The following is a 19075-nucleotide window of genomic DNA, read 5'->3' as shown; positions in this document are numbered from 1 at the left end:
CTAGTTTCCAATTCTTTCTGTCAGTTTCCATTTTTTTGAAGTCAAGAAAAAAGGCAAAAACCACCCACACAAAACAATAAAAAGCTTCTATTCTACAATATGACTGGGATGTGTCCTTGTAATAAATGAGTTCAAGAAGTGATGCATTGGCTCATGCAAGTTTGACACTTGAGAAGCAAATCTAAATCTGCGTAATCCAGCCCAATCCAAAATATTAAAAAAAACATCTATATTGTTTTCACACCTCATTAGATTTTTCCATCATTTCATCTGTGCTGATAGTGTTTTCCAGTCTGAAAAGAGCCCTTTTCTGTCAGACTTTGAAGGGAAAGATAAATTCTCCACGGCCAAAAGAGGAGGTCAGAACAATATTATGAAGTTCATGTCAAACACAAAGGCGCAAAGTGGCTTTATCTTCAACACAACACCTGACTTGTCGGCAAAAATTGCAACTCCCTCCCCCTCTTTCCCGCTGTCCCAGCCGTGAGTGGGCAGATAAGACGCCAAAAGGTGAGAGGTCGCCGTTATCTGAGAGCGTCGTTTCCACCCGCCGAATCTCAGGTGCGAGAGGTCAGCTGCCTTTTTTTTTTTTTTACTTTTGAAGCGGGAATGTGTGGTAGCAAGAAGCAGCGCTGAGGTTAACAGGATTGTTTGGAGCAATGGAAACTCTGTGAGCATGACATCATTTGAGAGCTCGCAGGAGTGGAAAGGAAAGGAAATCTCCTCCCAGGGAGAAAATGGAGGGATTTGAAAGAGAAACGCTGGGTAGGACTGTTCCGATGGAGTAAACAGCGGGGTGGTCGACCGTACACAGTGTGAAATATTATCACTCAATGTGCAGGGGATCGTGCCCGTCAAAGAGTAACCGCTTGGTTTATGTTGTCAAACCACTTGCCAGGTAAAGCTATGGAAATCTAACAGCAATTGGCCCTCAGGGGGTTCTCCAGCAGTATTTAGTTTGGCTTTTGTGAGCTGACTCTCTGTGGCCAACGCTGACTTTCTTTTGAATTTGTCTTCCTATTTGTGCTTTAATTCATGGGTGAAACACAACAGTCATCCAGTTTATGATGCAGCCTTGGAGCCAACACGTGAACCTGATTGAACCTGACGATAGCTGCTTTTACTTATAGGATTATTTCCCTCCCTCCTCTTTAATGCACATAAAGCTGATTTCACAGAGCTAAAACCCCAATTTACAAAATCCAAAACATAACAAATGATAAAAGACTTTCATAAAGTTCAAATATAAACAAGTCAAAGACTTTTACTGCAGAATCTATCAGAGTGGTTCTGAATGAGGTATTAATTTAGCAATCTTTATTGCAGTGCGAGCTTTCATCACTCTCTGCTCAGTTTATGAATCTCTCTCTCCGCCACGCTCATTGGCTTACTGGCTAACAATCACACGTCTGATATCGTAGTAAATGAAATTCCTCATGGTCCTTTTTCACAATAGTTTGAGCTGCAGTATCTTGCCTGAAGTGAGCTGGAAAATGTCTCCAGCTGCCAGAAACTGTGAGCAGTGGGGGGTTTGGACTGACTTCAGATCTAAGGTTGCAAAATTGGGAATTTCTACCATGACACACAGGCCTCCACCAATAAATATTGTCTACACTGACAAAGAATTGAATAATAAGTTTTTTTTGTGATCCAATTTTTATTTAATTTTGTGCAGAGTATAATAGTAAATCATAAATACATAGCCGCATCTCATCCATATTTGCCCATATGTCTGAGTTTGCCCTCCCCATTCAGACTTAGAATGAAAAAATTAACTATTTTATTAAAAAAGCAAAACAAGTAAAGATAAAAATTAAAAAAATAAAAATAATAATAATTTTAAAAATACAGAAAATTACAATGAAAAGATGAATGATAAAGAAAAAAAAAGTTTAAAAAGAGGTCCCAGCTAACATCCTATATCTTTCTTCTGATAAACACATGATCTCAGCACTCATAAAAAGTATTGCGGTCTGAGTCCTAAGCCTGGTGATCATCCACCTCCTCTCCACATGCCGCAGTGTCCTTGAGCAAGACAGGGAACTCTAGTTGCTCCAAAGGGTTAGGCCCAGTAACAGTTAAAACTGGATCAGTCTCGTCACCCAACCCTTAATGAAGTGAAGAATTAGTATGATAATTATTACAGATTTACACCTCACATCGTATGCATCTTAATATTCTGCACAATTTTTTTTTGGCCATTACTCACATGCTAGTTATATGCACACCAATTTTCTCCTCTTATTCCAAATATGACAATATTCTGAAATTGACATGATCATAGAAAACAGCGGTTTATATATCTAGAATCAGGCTGTTTTCTAAATGTCGCATTTCTGTTTAAGACACCTGGGACATGCCGGTATTATTAAGGTTTTAGGAGCATTATTTTGGCATTTATACAGCCAGTTTGGAATATGAGTGTCAGCCCGGTGTTTGCGACACACGGCCTTTCATCTGTTTACTGTCAGCACTGTGTGTTGTCATGGATATGCTGTACACAAACTCACCAGTTTGCAAAGCTGTGAGGTAGAGATGCATGCAATCCTTTATTTCAGATCGGAAGGAGAAATCTGCCACTGTTAGGAAACCGTAAAGAAAAATTCTATGTTGATTCAAGAAGCAAAATGACAAGCAGCTGCAGCTGTTTCTGCTTTTCCATATTTTAATGTGATAAGCAGCATATTACGGCTTGTTAGTCAGAATGTGCTCGGCTGCATGTGTACATGAGTGTTATAGGAATATTCATCTTTATTAGACCTGTAACAGCTCAGTCTTATTTGTTTTGGAATGAGGGTAAAAAACAGACCATTGTGTGCATATATATGTACTCACTGTTAATGTAAGGCATGCAACCGCGAGGCGATAATTGTAGTTTTCTTTTCTTAGCTTGATGTTGAGCTCCCTCAGCCTTTGTTTGGCCTTCTCTGCCTTTTAAAACATTTCTTGAAACCACATTTGAAGGCCCACTCCACAGCAAACTTATGAGCACCTGCAAAACTCTGCAGTGTGGTAATTTTGGCTGGCTCAAAATGTGAAACTTCATGGTCTACAGCCATGCTACCCTTGCTGGTCCATGGTGCCCCTGATCCAATCACTTCCTCTTCTGCAATCAGATGGCAAGCATATTTGTGAAGAGAAGATCAAGTCAAGTAGAAAGTTACACACATGCTGAACAACAGCGAAATGCAGCCCCTGCAAAAGTTAAAAGGAATCTGGGCAGCTGTTCTTGCTTTTATCCTAAATATTTCTTCTTGTTCATTAGTCCACAGCTCCCACTACAGTGTGGGAGAGAAATGGCAACTCCTGCACAGACAAGACTGTACGGATTAACTGTTGCAGACAGGAGAACGCAGCCGCAGAGGAGACGGTGTGTGGGTGAGCACCGTGACCATGCTGAGCCCTTAAGGCACTTTGAGTCTTTGAGTTCAGGTGCACAGACATCTGAAGGATCAGTGATCAGGTGTATGAACCTTTTCTTCTCCTTCTTAAACGCCTTGAGCTGCTTCAGGGCACAGAAATCATTTTGTTTGTGAGGTAATAGTGCAGGCTCCTGAGGTCACGTCCTCATACTGCCTCATGCCCTCTCTACTTTGCTCGTTGGTCATTCCCTCTGAAACTTTAATTCTACCTGACTGCTCGAGACCTTATCGTCCATCTCTGAGCCGTCCTCTCAGAGCCGTCCTCTCAGAGGTTCTGACCCTCTCAGAACAGACATCCTTTTCGTTTTGGAGTAGAAGCAGCTCAATTTCTGCAAAATCATCCTTCTTTTTGCTGCCTTCTCAACTTCACACTTATCAATGTGTCTTTCAGCTCAGCTGCCAGTTCCACCAGTAGAGACTGAGCTCTGGTGGTGCGTGCTTTGCACTACATATGATGAGTTTAATAGCAAGAGGAATGCCTGTATTAATGAAGGTATTGAAAAAACATACCTTTGGGATTTCTAAATACTCTGGTATACTATAATACAGTGATACTGCTGAGGCCTTAACATTGTTTTTCAACAATTTTTTGTTCTTTTATGAATTCATCTGCTCCTTTTCCAGATTGTGCATTTCATTGTTTTAGTCAAATAAACATAAAGTGGGCGGTAGATCCTCATCTCTCATGTTTGTTGCTGTTCTAACACCTCTGAACAAACTGGCAAAGATGGCACATTTTTTCTCATTGTTGAGCTTAGTACAGCTGTACCACCTGTGTTACATTACTCACTGATTACTGTTTCTTTGGACTTGCCTACTCAGAACAGCTGGCTCCGAACTCAACAGTAGGTATGCAAAACAGAGGCCGTTATCATTTTTTGTGAATATGAGTGGGTGGATGGAAGGAGTTGAAGTCCCATTGAACTTATTCACGCATCCATCTTCACTTTGCTCCATGTAAATTCATTTCCCAAACGCAAATGCATCATCTTGACTACTATTTACTGTTCATCTTTCACCCCCCCTCCTGGATTTGTGCCTACTGCTACAAGTGTCTGGCAACTAGTCAGCTCTTTACCATTAGGTCCACCAGAGTGGCCACCCAGGAAACTGTGGTTGCTGATGAGATGAAGACTTCTCTTACTGAGGCTGAAGTGGTGCCAAGCTGCTGGGGTCTGAAGTGAACCGAACAGATATGAAACGGGTTCCTCTCTGGGATTTGTCTTGTGTTTTCAATGAGGCATAATGGTCTGGATGAGTCGTTGCTGCCCTTACATGTGACCCTCCAGCAGACATGTGGTAAAAGAGAACAAACACCAGATGTGAAAAAGGAAAACCTCTAAACAACTGTATCATTCTAAACTGGCGTATCATCAGACCGCGTTGTGTTTTGCTACACTTTCACCGTGCAGCAACTGCCTTTTCACATGTGTTTTGTCTGGCTGCGATCTGTGTGTGTGTGTGTGTATGTGTGTGTGTGTGTGTGTGTGTGAGTGTGTATGTGTGTGTATGCGTGGGAGTGTGATGGCAATATTTCTCATGGCCCAGGCACTACACGGACTCTCTGGTGGGACATTAACCTGCTCAGCGTATCCTTCCTGAGTCTGCTCAAACAGCCCGAGTGCAGAGACTGAATATCTGCTTATAATGAACAGACAGGAAGTTCTCTTTGTGTGTGAGTGTGTGTGTGTGTGTGTGTGTGTGTTAAGGTATGCATAATCCTTTGCAGGTATACTTGTGTGGGACTGTATATGTCCAATAGTGTCCGTGTTTGTACATCATGTGCACGCTGGTGCATATGTGAGAGAATTTAAAAAGGACCAATTATCCGCATAAAACGGTTTGAACCAAATCTTAAGAATTAGCACCCTGAATGGTGTTGTCATGTTACACACTGTAATAAAATTATGTGGGTACGGTAACAACATATCCTAGAATGATTTTAAGTTCTGATTGTTTCACATGAGACAGGTTTCATTTCTTTTATTTAAATGGGGAAAGGCCATTAAGAGCAAGCTCTCTTTTACAAGGTTGCCCTGATTATATTACATATAAAAATATAAAAACAACAGAAGCACACTAGTATACATCGACATACATAAGAAATGTAGAGATACTGAAGTGCATATTAAAGGCAAAAACAAACAATAGCCACTGTAAATATCAACAAATACTCCAAAACATCAACACATGGGACAACATCACACATGCTTACACTGAGCTCAAAGTGCGTCTGATTTTAACAGCTTCTGCAAGGTGTTCTACTTTTGTGGGGCAAAATTTTTTAAAGCCAATATCCTGATCTCAGTACTTACATAATGATATTCAAAGACCAAATAATGTGTTTTCAATGACAAGGGTTTCCTGGGACAAAGTCCTGTGTTTGTTTGACCAAATCCACACCCCCATCCAACCTGCCTGCTTATGTGGAGTTTCTTTCTTTACATCTGTCAGCACATAATTTCTTATTATAGTTATTTACAAATTGTGGTGCATTACTGTAAAATAAATTTACAACATCTGCAACCAAAAATACATTTTCCCCCGATGATAGTACATAGCTACAGGCAGCAGTGCCCTGGCTGGGGGTTTGACTGTATAGTGGCACTTTCTCACGTTAAAAAACAACAAAATCTTGTTCTACCAGGAATATGGTCTGAAATTAGAGAGAAATTGAAAGCATTTGCAACCAAAATTGTGTGTTTCCCTAATGATAGCCTGTGGCTACATGTAGCAGTGTATGTGATGTAAACGCTTGCAGTAGTGTGCCTGGAGCAGATGACCATAAAAGGAAATCTGTCAAGAACTGGCAGCAGTCTTCAAAGTAGAAAAAACTACTGGAAACAGAGTATTCAGAACGGTCTGAATCCTGAGATATTTGCTCACAGGGATTACTTCTACATATGTATACCTCATTATTGGAAACTTTGGCCACTTTAAGATGAACATCCATCATTGTAATATTATATATGTTACAGAAAATAATGAAAAGCATAATAGGTCCCCTTTAAAGTGAATTTGCAGTGTGTACTATCTGTGTGCTTTCTGTAGCTGGATGGACTATACATAAAGTATATGTATGTGGGTGTACATGGATTAGGCTCATGCTTATTGGTTTCTATACTTAAAACTGAAAATACTCATATTTGTTTTAAAAGGAGGGTATAAGTAAAACGGATTGTTCCGAAACATTACCACCTTTCATATGAGTAAGACACACAGTGTTTGTGATGGTTTTTCCTATTTTTTGGTTGTTGTTTTGTGTCTCTTTGTAGTCATTTTGTGGTTGTTTTGCCTGGTTTTGTAGTTATTTTTTGTTTCTGTCTATCTTTGCATCTTTTCAAGGCCATTTTGAGTCTTTTCATGGTCAGTAAATTAAGGTAATTTTATGTCTCTTTTTAGTGTTTTTTGTCTTTTTATAGTTGTTTTGTGTCTCCTTGAGGTTGTACATTTTTCATCATTAAGATGTTTTCGAGGTAATTTTGTGTCTATTTTAGGTTATAGGTCTTTTTTTGGTGGTTTCGTGTCCCTTGTAGTCATTTTGTATCTCCTTGTGGTTGTTTCGTGTCAGTTTGCTGTTGTTTGGGTCTCTTTGTAGGGGATTCTGTCTTTTGTATTAATTAAGTGTGTCTTTGTGGTTGTTTTGCCCATTTTGTAGTTTTTTCATGGTTATTTGCTGTTACTTTGCATCTCTTTGAGGTCATTTTCAGTCTATTCATGGTCAGTAAATTAAGGTAATTCTGTGCGTTTCTTGGTGGTTTTGTTGAGATAATTTTGTGTCTCTTTGTGGTTATTTTGTGCCAATTTGTTGTAGTTTGAGTCTTTTTGAGGTAGTTTTGTGTCTCTTTAAGATAATTTACTGGCTTTTTTGTTGTTTTGTGTCACTTTGTGGTTGTTTTCAGTGTTTGTAGTAATTAAGTTTCTCTTTGCGGTTGTTTAGCCCTTTATTGCAGTACTTTTGTGGTTCTTTGCTGTTGCTTTGCATCTCTTTGTGGTCTGTTTGTGTTTGGTCGTTTTGAATCTCCTTCTGGTTGCTGCACCTTAGTTTGAGTCAAGTGTTGCTGCACTTTTGGCCTGTCCACTAAAGGGCCTCTCTGTAATCCATCCATCCATCAAACATCTTTGTTGATGTCCTTTGCCTTTTACAGTGCAGAATAAGCATGTTGCAAGCTCAGAATTTCTCCCTGCAAATGGAAAGTTGAAAGAAAAACATTTTTAAAAAAACCCAAAAAACCTGGTGCATATACTGCTTATCAGCTAGATTCTCTAAACAAACAGTGAAACTGCAGGCTGTGTGCTATTGTTGAGTGTGTATTAAGGATCAGAGTACTAATTTCATTGTCTTTTGCTTGATGCTGTCGCTTTGGATCAAACGGCATTAACAAATATTTTCTCTGATGCATTGCACTCGGCCCATTGCAGCTCTGCAGCCAGGTTAAAACAAAAAGTTATTTTCCGACACAGTTCAGTCCAGGTCTGGTGGACTGTAGGCAGCCATATGGAGAGGGAGCTCTGGAAACATCCCATTACAGGTCATATATCACACGTCTGACAGCAGCCATTCTGCCTTGTTTTCATTTCAATCACGAGTGCAGCTGCGTTTCAGAACAGCGAGGCTCTGCCATGTTAACCCGCTGCAGGCTGGAAGATGGAAGTCGCCAGGGGCACCACAATGCACTGTGGGGTGTTTAATGTATCTGCATGATGCTTTATATCCATCAGCAGCACACAGAATGACTCAGCTCAGTGTGGACTGTTGTTCTGAAGGTCAATACAGATATTTTTGTGTTGGAGCTGCAGATGGCCATTATTTGATATTTTTATATTTGACTATTTTAAGTGCAGAGGGTTTTTTTGCCAGAATTTTACTCTTGACAGGCTGCAGAAGATTTAAAGTGGTGTTGACACCATCTTGGGAAACTAAAATGCTGCATTTAAAACAGAAAAAGGACATTTTTTAGACGATGCAGCGTTTTTCCTAACTCCTATTTTTAGCACAAGGAATTTAACCATATTGTTTAGGATTTTAGGAAACTGAATATATAGTAGACTTGTAGTGCCTTTAAAATGTCTAATGTATGTGGTAGTTTCAAAAAGTGGAACAGAACTTTGCTGTTCTCAGCTTGGAAATTCAAAATAAAATGTTTTTTTCAATCTTGAAGACACTTCAAGTTTTCCTGTATTATGCAGCAAGCTGAAAACGTGATTGAAGCATCATGTTAACTGGTTAACTGCCAAGAATAATTTTGATGATTAATAGCTATTAACATAAAATGTATGTATTTATATTATAGTATTTACAGACTTAAACATGCGTTGCTCTTCCTCCTTTCCTCCCGGTCGGCCATGCTTGTCAAAACACGGGGAGTGACTCTACTGCAGCTCAGTTTAGATGATGTAGAACACTGTGATTGACTTTAAGATGTCAACAAATAAGTCTGTGCATTTCGGTTTAGTCAGATGACAGTAATCATAGATCAAAACATCCTAGAAAAGTCCATTGGGATGGACTGAGAGATCTGAACGGGTTAAAGCATGAGGGGATTTTTTTTTATTCAAGAAAAAAAAAGTAAAAATATGTGATTTTGATGAACAGAGATGAGTTTCTAGGGCTTTGAGCAATGCCCAAAGAGGGAATTGAAGAACATTGGCTTTCCACAAAGTGCGCACTCTTGCAGAATCATTAAATACTGACGCACTTATCTGATGATTAGTGTTAACACGAGTCTTGATGACCTTGGTGAACTTTGAGTTAAATATTACTCTCACGTGTTAAAGCTGGTTAGAAGAAGTGTTGGACAGTGAAAGACTGAGAAAGAGTCGTCTCCCCCGAGGAAATAAAGTTCAACGAAGAGGCAGAGAAAATCAAAAACCACATGTCTGTGGCTTTCTGTATTACTCCCCTTAACAAAGTACCTTCTGCCCAAAACAAAGTGAGTGTGAGTGGATTTGCTGAGATCTGCGCTGCTGTCAGGCCGTAGTGCTTATTTGTAGACGATCAAACTCGCTTCCTTCCGCGATGTAATCTGTCCCACATGGATTTCTACGGAGTCCATTAAAATGTTGCGCAGTGGGTCTGAATGAAGAGAGATGGGAGCGGAGAGAAATGGGTGCCCTTTTTGCCTCGACATGCGGCTTTGATAGAAACGACCGTCATGTTTCGCTCTGTTTGAGTGAAATGTGATTTGCGAGGTTCTGCCGAGCGTCTCAATCCCAATCCGTCTCCGAGATGGACACAATGCAACTTCACGTATTTGTAATCTTCCATCTGTTTTTCCTTCAGTGAATTTAGACTTTTAGCCGTCAGGTTTAAACTGTATGGAGTGGATTTACCAGAAACTGCAGGCTGTGAAACGGTTTTATCCACTGAGGTCGATTGAAGGCAACTATTAGTGTGATGTTTACTTATTGGGTTGTTTTTGTTTTTTTTTTTAAATTTCCTTGCGAGAAACAACACTAACCACAACCCCAAACTCGTTGGAAATGTTAATAGTCAGTAGAAACACTCAATAAAACAAAAAGTATCCTGCTGCTTTTGGTCCAAACCAATTTACCAGTTTACTTGGTCGAGTATTAACACGCAGAGAGAAAAGATTTTACTGTTTTGTTTTGTTTGTTGTTTTGAACAATGAGTTTGCAACATTCCCAAATCCTAATTATTATAAATATTGGAAATTTTGCTCTTAATAATATTGTTTTTTTTCTAATGTTTTATTTAAAAAAAGATGCCCCTATAATCTGTGTGTGTTTTCTGTGGTGATATATTCAGATTTTACTTAAATTTCAAGTAAAAGTAGCAAAACCAGACTTGTTGGAGATGTTTTAACTGTTTAAGTAGTTCATTGACTCATCTTTTCTGTGGTGGATCCTTAGATCCTTTTTTTCAAGTAAATTTTTTTTCAATGCTCAATTTCCATTTATTTCCTGCTCTCTCTCCTCTCCAACAGCGAGTACACACACACACACACACACACATGCACACGCACACATGCACACGCGCGCACACAGCGCTGCAGTGCCACCTATAACCCCACCTCCTCTCACTCTCTCCTCTCAGTTTAATGCTGTTCAATTCAAAGCGGTTTTATTGCCATGGAAAAATACGTTTACATTGCCAAAGCAGGTGTGACTTTTTTCTTTTTTTTTCCATTTTGAAATCTATATTCAGACCACAGATCTGAATACAGTTTTATATTATCTTGTGATTGGTCTCATATCTGGTTGATTGTTGGAATTTAACCCTTTGAAATCTGGATTGACAGTAGTTTTCATGTGCGAAATTCAGGCACTTTTCACAGGCATTTAAAACTTTGAATATTCTTTTAAATACTTGGGAAACGCACAGTGAGCAACAGGGTGTACTCCACAAATTGCAAGTCATTGGAAAAAGATGACAGGAAAATTACTTTTAAATTAGTCAAAAATTTGATTTTTTTTGTAATAAAAGGGAAAGACAAAAAAAATTCTAAGAAAAATACTTTGGGAAAACATCCTGAAAGAAACTACAATTTGTAACTTATATTTGCTAGAATATACTGTACTATATACTATACTATATATTCAAAATAATTTCTTTTCTTTTTCTTTTTTTCATGTCATTTCCTTGTTTTTTTCAGACTAATTCCAATTTTTGTGCTATTTTCTTCTAAGTGAAGTTAAGGAAGAAATCAAGCAAATTTGCTCAGGTGTCAAAGGGTTAAAGCTACATATATATAAATGATATTTGGATAGTCATTGTGTGGTAACAGTAAATTAAAATGTTGGTACTCTCAGGATCAGGGTCAATCGAAAACGCCTCGATGACTTTCTTTGGGTCCGTTGTGAGGCTTTTTCTTCTCTCTCAGTGGGTGGCGGTGGTTCTCAGGTAGTGCGAGGTAGAAAAGTAGAGCGAGCTCTGCGTTATTTTCTCGTTCTCTGAGTCTCTCTCAGAGGAAAACAGCTGCCGTGTCCTGAAGGAAACGTTGCTTTTTTTCCCATCAGGCTGTTCTGCCTGTGATGGACAGCGGTCTGGTTTTGGCTTGAGCTGCGATGTAGGATGCAGTTTATGGGCCAGAACGCAGCGAGGGGTGGAGGCGAGGGCGGTTTTTGGCTGAGCCCCCCTCGGGCTCCTCTCCCTCTCGGTCCCCATTGACAGTGACCCCTTTGACCCCGTCATGAGAGCATCAGGGGAGAAGACCTGGTCCTTAACCTTTTGATCCCACTTTCCACATCATCCTGAGACTCTTTCTGTTTTCTTTCAATTAGAGATTAACTTTCACTGTTTGCCTTTGTGTTCACTGCTCGTAAATGATACCTGTCACACTTTTTATGGTTTCTTTTTGAGTTGTAGTAATCCAGCTTGTTTTACTCAGTGAACATTATGCAGCGCACGTTTTAGCAGACGCTGTTATTTAGAAGAATTTAGAAAAAGTGCATTAAAAGTAGATAATAGTGAGGATGATGAGTATCCGTCTGATCAATGTCATGTCTCATAGATGTACCAAAATATGCATCATGTCATACAGTATAAACAAGGAGGTCATATCTAGAGGTTTTCTTATTAAAATTAATATCTTTCAATAATTTCTAATTTAAATGATGAACACATTTAATTGTAGGAACTCTCAGGAAGCTCTTATAGTCATGGTGACCCTTATTTATATAAGGAAAACTATTTTGTATCAGGCCTTTTATCTTATAATTATTTTTGAATAAAAATCAATACAATTTATGAATACTGGAAGTATGTAGAAGATCAAATATCACAATATTTTTGGCCGAATATCGCAAAATTAGCAGTATAAATATTGTAACATAAATTACATTTTGATGATTTTAGCTTGTATCTTAAGCAGGGTCTATTCTAAACTGCAAGGAAACATTTTGAGAAAATTGCACAAATTTTATTAATATTTCATCACCAGGAGTGATTTTTTCGGAGACTTTGTGAATGCGGCCTGTGATCCTGACCTCTCCTCTCTGTCTGTGTTGTCCAGGCCTTTGTCTCCCTCTCTCTGCTGTACTGGGCTCTGCAGAGCTTCACTCAGCTGCTCAACATCAAGAAGAAGGCTGACTGAGTCCACACAAGAAGACGCACACTGAATTTTATCTTTTGATATCAACATTTTTAACATAATTCCATAATATCCATTTTTATTGCCTTAAACACTGTGCACAACCTCATCTGTATGTGGAGAGGCAGTTTCAGCTCCTGCTCGATTCACTTTTAATGTGCAACTGGTTGAAGTCTGTTTATGGCTGTAAAACGGTGCATGCTTACTACACTCGACCAGAAATCCACTCCCATTCACTGTGTATAGGAAGAAACAATACACACAAAAAAAAACAATGGTATACACGGTGCTCACATTAAGATAGCCTCTCAAGTGAAATGCTGAAGTGAGATATTAACTGAAAGTAACTGATTTCTATCCATACAAAAATAACATGTATTTTTTAGCAAATGTCAAAAAAAGTATTCATGTGAATCAGCCATTTCCGGTTGAATTTGTAAAATATGACAGGAAACGGTCTTGCACTGTTGCTTTTTCGTAAAGAAAACACCTCTGTGTGGTGCTGATAGAGAAGGGAGCGGGGGATCGTACACACACACGACTGGCAAGGCAGGGCGGATGCAAGTTCATGCAAATTTATTGCATATAGTGGGCATGCACTGTAAGATAAACCATGTAAATCAGCCATAAGATTAGACAAGGTGCTCAACCGGTGCGTTTACTAAATGATGAATTTCTCACTTTAAAAACGTCTTGTGTGCATTAGTCTACACCGGTGCTTGTCAAACTGTTTCAGCATAATAAAACTCTTGTTCATTAGCTCCCACATACAGAAAATTCATTCCATGCTCCCCCTGCCCGTCCCACAGTTTGAGAAGCACTGGTCTACACTGCAGCAGTGCTAATTCAAGTACTAATGAATTAACATTTTTATATATCACCTGAACCACTGTGAATGATTATATTTTGCCTTTACTATGCAACTTATACCTCTCAGTGTTGGGAAAGCTACTTTGAAAGCTTTGCAAGCTACTAATCACCTCACACTGTAAGACGCTGAACTACTGTAAAGCTACGCTAGAGAGAAATCTAGTTTGGTTAACTAAAGCTGCTTAGAAAAAAAATAGGGCTGACAGCAATGCTTTAAAGCATCGATCCCTAAAATGGTAATCAGTGTCCAAATCAGTATTCAAATGTTCTTTTTTTCTCTATAATCAATCCAGAAATCCTAATAATCCAACATAATTCATCATGCATCAATATTAACTATTACTGATTTTGAGACAAGGACATTTAAACTGTGATGGTCCTCGTTTTGTGCTCCGGCAGTTTGACCACACCTGACACTGATCTGAGGCTTACAGATTTAAAAGCAAGAAGGTCAAGCAACTGGAATAGTTTCACAATTTACAAAGATAACCCCTAAAAAGTCGAGGGCCAAAAATGCCAAAGAAAACTTTTTTTTTTCCTAGCTATAATGGTCAGTGATACTGGCACATGCATGCTAACAAAGCAGCTTTTTTTCACATTATTTTATATGCAATGACCGAAAACTGAGGTTTCAAAAAATGTCAGTCTCTCAGTGCTCATCCAATCTTTGATTAATTGTCAATACTTCTCAACAAATCTTTGATGGCCCAAAACTGGGTTTTGAGACTGCTCAGAAAAAGTAGTTCAAACTACTTTGTTGAAAATTGTCAATGTGCATGTGAAGTGAAATTATAAAAAAAGAAAATATCAAAAAATATCCCATGCCAACAGAAAAGGCCACTGAAGTGGGTGTATTTGAAAAAGCGCCCACTTGTTCACAAGTTGTACAAAAAACAAACAAACAAAAATTACCCCTTAGCTTTGGTTTTGTACACAATGTCCATTCTTCAGAAATCTGCCTTTTTTTTTAAAATAAATAGCAATGATCAATACTTCTGACAAATTGTGCTTAAAGGGAGATAAATTACAGTTGAGATGTCATAGTAAAACAAAATTTAAAAAATAATTCCTTTCCTTTTATGGCCCAAAATTGTTTGTAGTTTCAGTAGGTAACTACAGAAAAAAATGACGAAAAAGTGATTTAGCCACTTGAATACTTGAATCACGATTTCAATGTAGCTGATCAACCAGCAAGCTGCTGCAAAATGTAATCAAAAGCTTATTTACATGTATTTCACTTCTGCCTCTAACAAAACAAATGCTGCTCATCATGATGCCTTCTAATTTTAGTTTTTCTTGCACAACACCAAACAGTATATTGTTTTCATTCCTCACTGCAATTAAAAAATTGTAATTTTGCCCTACATGTGTCTATTTTTGATTTTCCTAAAAAGGCTCACATGAATAACAGAAAAATGAAAACCCTGGAGGTCTGTGCAGTGCGTATCGAAACGGCAGATTGCTCTTACGAATTCCTCCTTCCAACCTCCAGATCTTGTGTGGGAGTGACAAACAGTCCTCAGCAGATGGTGCTGTTATCAATGGCCAAAAGTCCTCTGAAATGCACATCTTATTTACAGGCAGCCCTTGTGTCCAATAAAACCCATATATTCTTATATTTAAGACGTTTTTTAAAGTACTGAGCTTGTGGAAAAACGACAGAAAATGTGAGAACATCAAAAAAAAAAAAAAAATCACAGTTTGGTGTTTAAAATTAACATATACAAAAAAAGATTTTTTTGTCAAGGCAAGATTTAACAAGTACTATATATAAAGAGAAATATTCCATGTGATTTATATATATATATTTTTTTTCAACATAAAATGAAGTATTGTTTGTGAAATTTGTTTCAACACAAAGCAACATCACAAGTGTGTAAATTTTGGCATTTTGAGCAAACACCTGTAAAAACTAGATCTTTACTAAGCACAACCTACATGTCAAGGACTTAAAAAAATCTCCTGTCTTACAAAATGTTACCTAGATACATAACAGACATCCAAGTGAGTTTTTGGAAAAACTATGAATAATGCACGTCTTTTATTTGTTGCTGAATTACATGACATTCTTCTTAAAGCGATGTGTAAATGTTCTCGTGCAAATGTAAAAAATATTATCATCCCTGTTAAATTGTGTAGTGATCATGATGAAAACATCACAGTATGCAGATTATGTGAATCACTGGATTTAGTGAAAACTGTGTGAATATTCATGATGTGTCATTAACAGGTCCACAGATGGCATCGCTCTACTGTACATATGTGCAGCACACTCATCACGGTGGCTGCGCTGAAATACCAGAACATGTTATCAAATGTGTTCACCTCCCCGACAGATGCAGCTAGCATCTGTGAAGAACAGCCTGCAGAATGAGCTCATTTACATGTATATGTGTTACACTGAAATAACTCCAAAGTCAGGAAATAGCATATGCATAAAACAAAGAATCCTGTGAGTTGAAAACATCAAAACTCATAGATCAGGACTCATATTTACAGTCACTTAAACCTTTGAGACCTGAACAAATTGCCTTGATTTCCTTTAAAAACATTGGAAGAAGGCAATGAGCAATGACAGAACAAATGACCCAAAACTTGGCAAGAAATGAGAAAAAAAGTAAAAGAAAATTACCTGAAAATGAAAAGGAAAGAAAGAATTAAAAGAAAAGTTTTCCCTAGCTTATTTTTCACTAGACATTTTCCTCTAGCTTTTAAAAAATAATCTTCTAAATCTTACAATTTTTAAAAGTTATTACAAAGTTGCACGTCACCTTATCACTCATGTTTTTCAAAGAAATTGCAATTTGCTGAGGATTCAAGGGTTTAACAACTTGTGAAAGGCATCTGAAACAGCACAAGAAAATCGGACTGTCCAGGTTTCAAGGGGTTAAAATCAGAAAAGTTCTGCTGTGGCTTCATCTGTTCATGTCTAAATTGGTGATGTCACTGTCGATGATTTCCGGCAGCTTTAAAAACCAAACTCCTGCTGTGACATCACAGATTAGTGTGGCCAGACAACATGCTCAAAGCTCAAAGGGTTAACCCCATGAGGGAGTCACAGAAGATGCATTTTGACACGTTTTTTTTCTGGAATGTTACGTCCATTTGCTTCTTTATTACCCATGCCCATAATGTCCCAACGATCCGGTCCACCACCATCCACACCTGTCTAACTGGAATCAACTTCTTTAACAAACTAGTCACTGGCCAACATTTAAAATCCTCCACAATTATTATTATTATTATTATTAGTAGTAGTAGTAGTAGTAGTAGTATTTGCTGGAATATACTATTACATCATTCCATTAAACTTTAGTGAGACTAATTTTAAAACAAACAATACCACCGAAAATAAACATTTTACAAATTTTTCCAAAGGCTTCATACTCTGCCCCTAATTGGCTGACAGTCAGCGCCACCAATCACACTCACTTTACCTAAATCCAACCAGTCCAGTGTACAAAGGTAACTTCAAAGATTATATGAAGAGATTACAACATTTGAGAGGATTAAAGGGCAGTCCGTGGACACGTATGGTTGTAATAATGTGTTTGGGCGTAATATTTTGTTTGTTTTGGTTCACCTGGACCTTTGCTAATGTAAAGTTAATGACCGTTTTTGTCAGATATTATGATTGGTGGATCACAGTGAGGCTGCACAGGTGAGTTGCATCTTTTGTTTGTTGGTGGTCTGGCAGAAGCGTCGATTGCACCTGTTGTGGTTGTTGTATGTTAAATAATCTGCATAAATTTCATCACAAGAATTTTAGCTTTCTGTCGATATGTCATGGCTAATTAAACATGGCAGTTGTGTGCACAAAGTGTTGTTTAGCTAGCAGCACTGCTAACACATTTAGCTCTAACATTACAAACTGAGTGACTGAGAGGCTAACTTCAGTCGTTTGTATGTCTGGTGACAGTTAGAGGAAGTTTGTGGAAGAAGCATCACTTAATTCAAAGGGAAGTATTAATACCACACTAAAAATACTAAATTAGTGTTGATTTGTGCTGTTTTTGGATTAATATTCCTGCTGCATTAATGTGTGTGTTGCATTTTCTTGGAGATATTGAAGATTGTGCTCATTTTAACTTCTTTATAGACTGTTAACCTACAACAATGCATCCTCAGTACCTTTTCCCTGTGAACCTGACTGTGTTTTGTAGACTATAAAACTTCACCCGACTTTCCATCAGCATGAGGGTGATTAGATAATGACTGAATAAAGTATATGCACGTTACCAGCTAGTGCTGCCCACCCCTTAAAACTTATCTTCGGTGCATTACCAGTCATTACGTGTAAGCTTACATTAACAAAAATAAAATGCTTGTTTTAATGTGCTGATTAAACATCCCACTTGAATGTAGGTAGGCCGTTTAAGTAAGTTGTTAGCTATAAGTGGCAAGTAGCAAATGTTTGGTTTGTGCAGCACATACTTAGTGTTGGAATAATCAGAAAAAATCATACTGTCTTTATTATAAACTTGTTTAAATGCTCTGAGTTCTAAAATACAACATTTCTTCTTTGCAGCATCCACAAGGACCCGTTGAATGCGACATTGGCCTTGGCTGGAGGAGGTCTTAACTCGAGTCCGATTTAATCGCTTCTCGTTCGTAGCAGGCAGCATGAGCAGGACCCTACAATGACAGCGAGTGGGTAAGTTTCCCAGTACGTACTGGACACTGAAAAGAGCTGTTTGTTTTTGCTCATCACTAACATTGATATCACTATGGTTCTTTTAGGCCTAAGTAATACCTTTTGAAGGATAGATTAACATTAAAACAGCATTCACTTGCCCATTTGTACATCAAAACACATTTCTGGTTGTTGTAATTACTCCTCCTGTTCATACTGGACACAAAGAGATCATTTCCTAATGTGCTTCCAGTGTACAATAATGAAGGACAAAATCCACACAGCCGTCCCTCTGTGGAGCCCATTTCCCACACTGGATGATTAACCGTGTTAATGTCATTATCTGCAGTCCATTTAGTGTAACACATAATTAACCGTGACATGTTATAGTCTCTAAATATTCTTTAGCAGAGATTAAGAGCCCCTCTCTGTGTGCTCTGCTCATACTCTCTGCTTTTTAATGATCCGTTGGGTCATTGAAGCGATCCGCAGACGGACAGGAGAAGCTGACATATTGATCCCGCTGTGGAAGGATATGGCCTTCACCTTTACATGAAATCCTACTAATAGGTGGTGAGGGAATTCTGCCCGGGGTCCCGCTTAATGGAACAAGGAAATGTCGCTCAAGTAAGACAATCGATGAGACGGTCAATGAGAATTAGATCTGGCTGTAATGTAAAAAGGGAGCAAAAACAAACCAGCTGCTATTTCATCCTCGGCAGCATTTAGGAGCTATTTAACAGCCTCTGAATCATCTGAAAACAGCATCAATGCATTTTAAAAAACAAATTCATCTAAACATTTCCTCCAATAATGAAGGTGATTTTTAAAAGATAAGGCTGGGAATATTATATCTATTAGTCTCTAAGTCGGTTTCCATTAAAGATTTGTGCAAAAGACACAATAGCGTTTCCACTGAGTGATTTTATGCAACGACTTCTCTCTGTATAATATTTCAAGAAGCATAGCGATGGATGTTCAAAACATTAGCAGGTTTATTTCTATTGCAGCCACTGCACTAGCCCTCATTATTTCCAATGGAAGGCGATGTAGGCGTGTTATTTGAGCGATTATGGAGAGGCAAGCACCTTGTTTGT

General features: G+C 38.3%; 1 protein-coding gene across 1 annotated transcript in view; it reads left to right on the top strand.

Annotated features, from left to right (window-relative positions):
* Positions 1-14709, top strand: part of agmo (alkylglycerol monooxygenase) — a 58688-nt gene extending 43979 nt beyond the window's left edge. The window contains exon 13 of the mRNA XM_042490129.2: positions 12398-14709. Within this exon, the coding sequence (XP_042346063.2) occupies positions 12398-12478 (81 nt within the window). The 3' untranslated portion in view covers positions 12479-14709. The remainder of the gene's footprint in view (positions 1-12397) is intronic.
* The last annotated feature ends 4366 nt before the right edge of the window (positions 14710-19075 follow it).

Source organism: Plectropomus leopardus, chromosome 11 (assembly GCF_026936395.1).
Source record: "Plectropomus leopardus strain MGB_pleo_1.0 chromosome 11, ASM2693639v1, whole genome shotgun sequence".
Taxonomy (NCBI): Eukaryota; Metazoa; Chordata; class Actinopteri; order Perciformes; family Serranidae; genus Plectropomus; species Plectropomus leopardus.
Note: the sequence above shows the minus strand (reverse complement) of the source record. Positions and strands in the feature narration are given on the sequence as shown.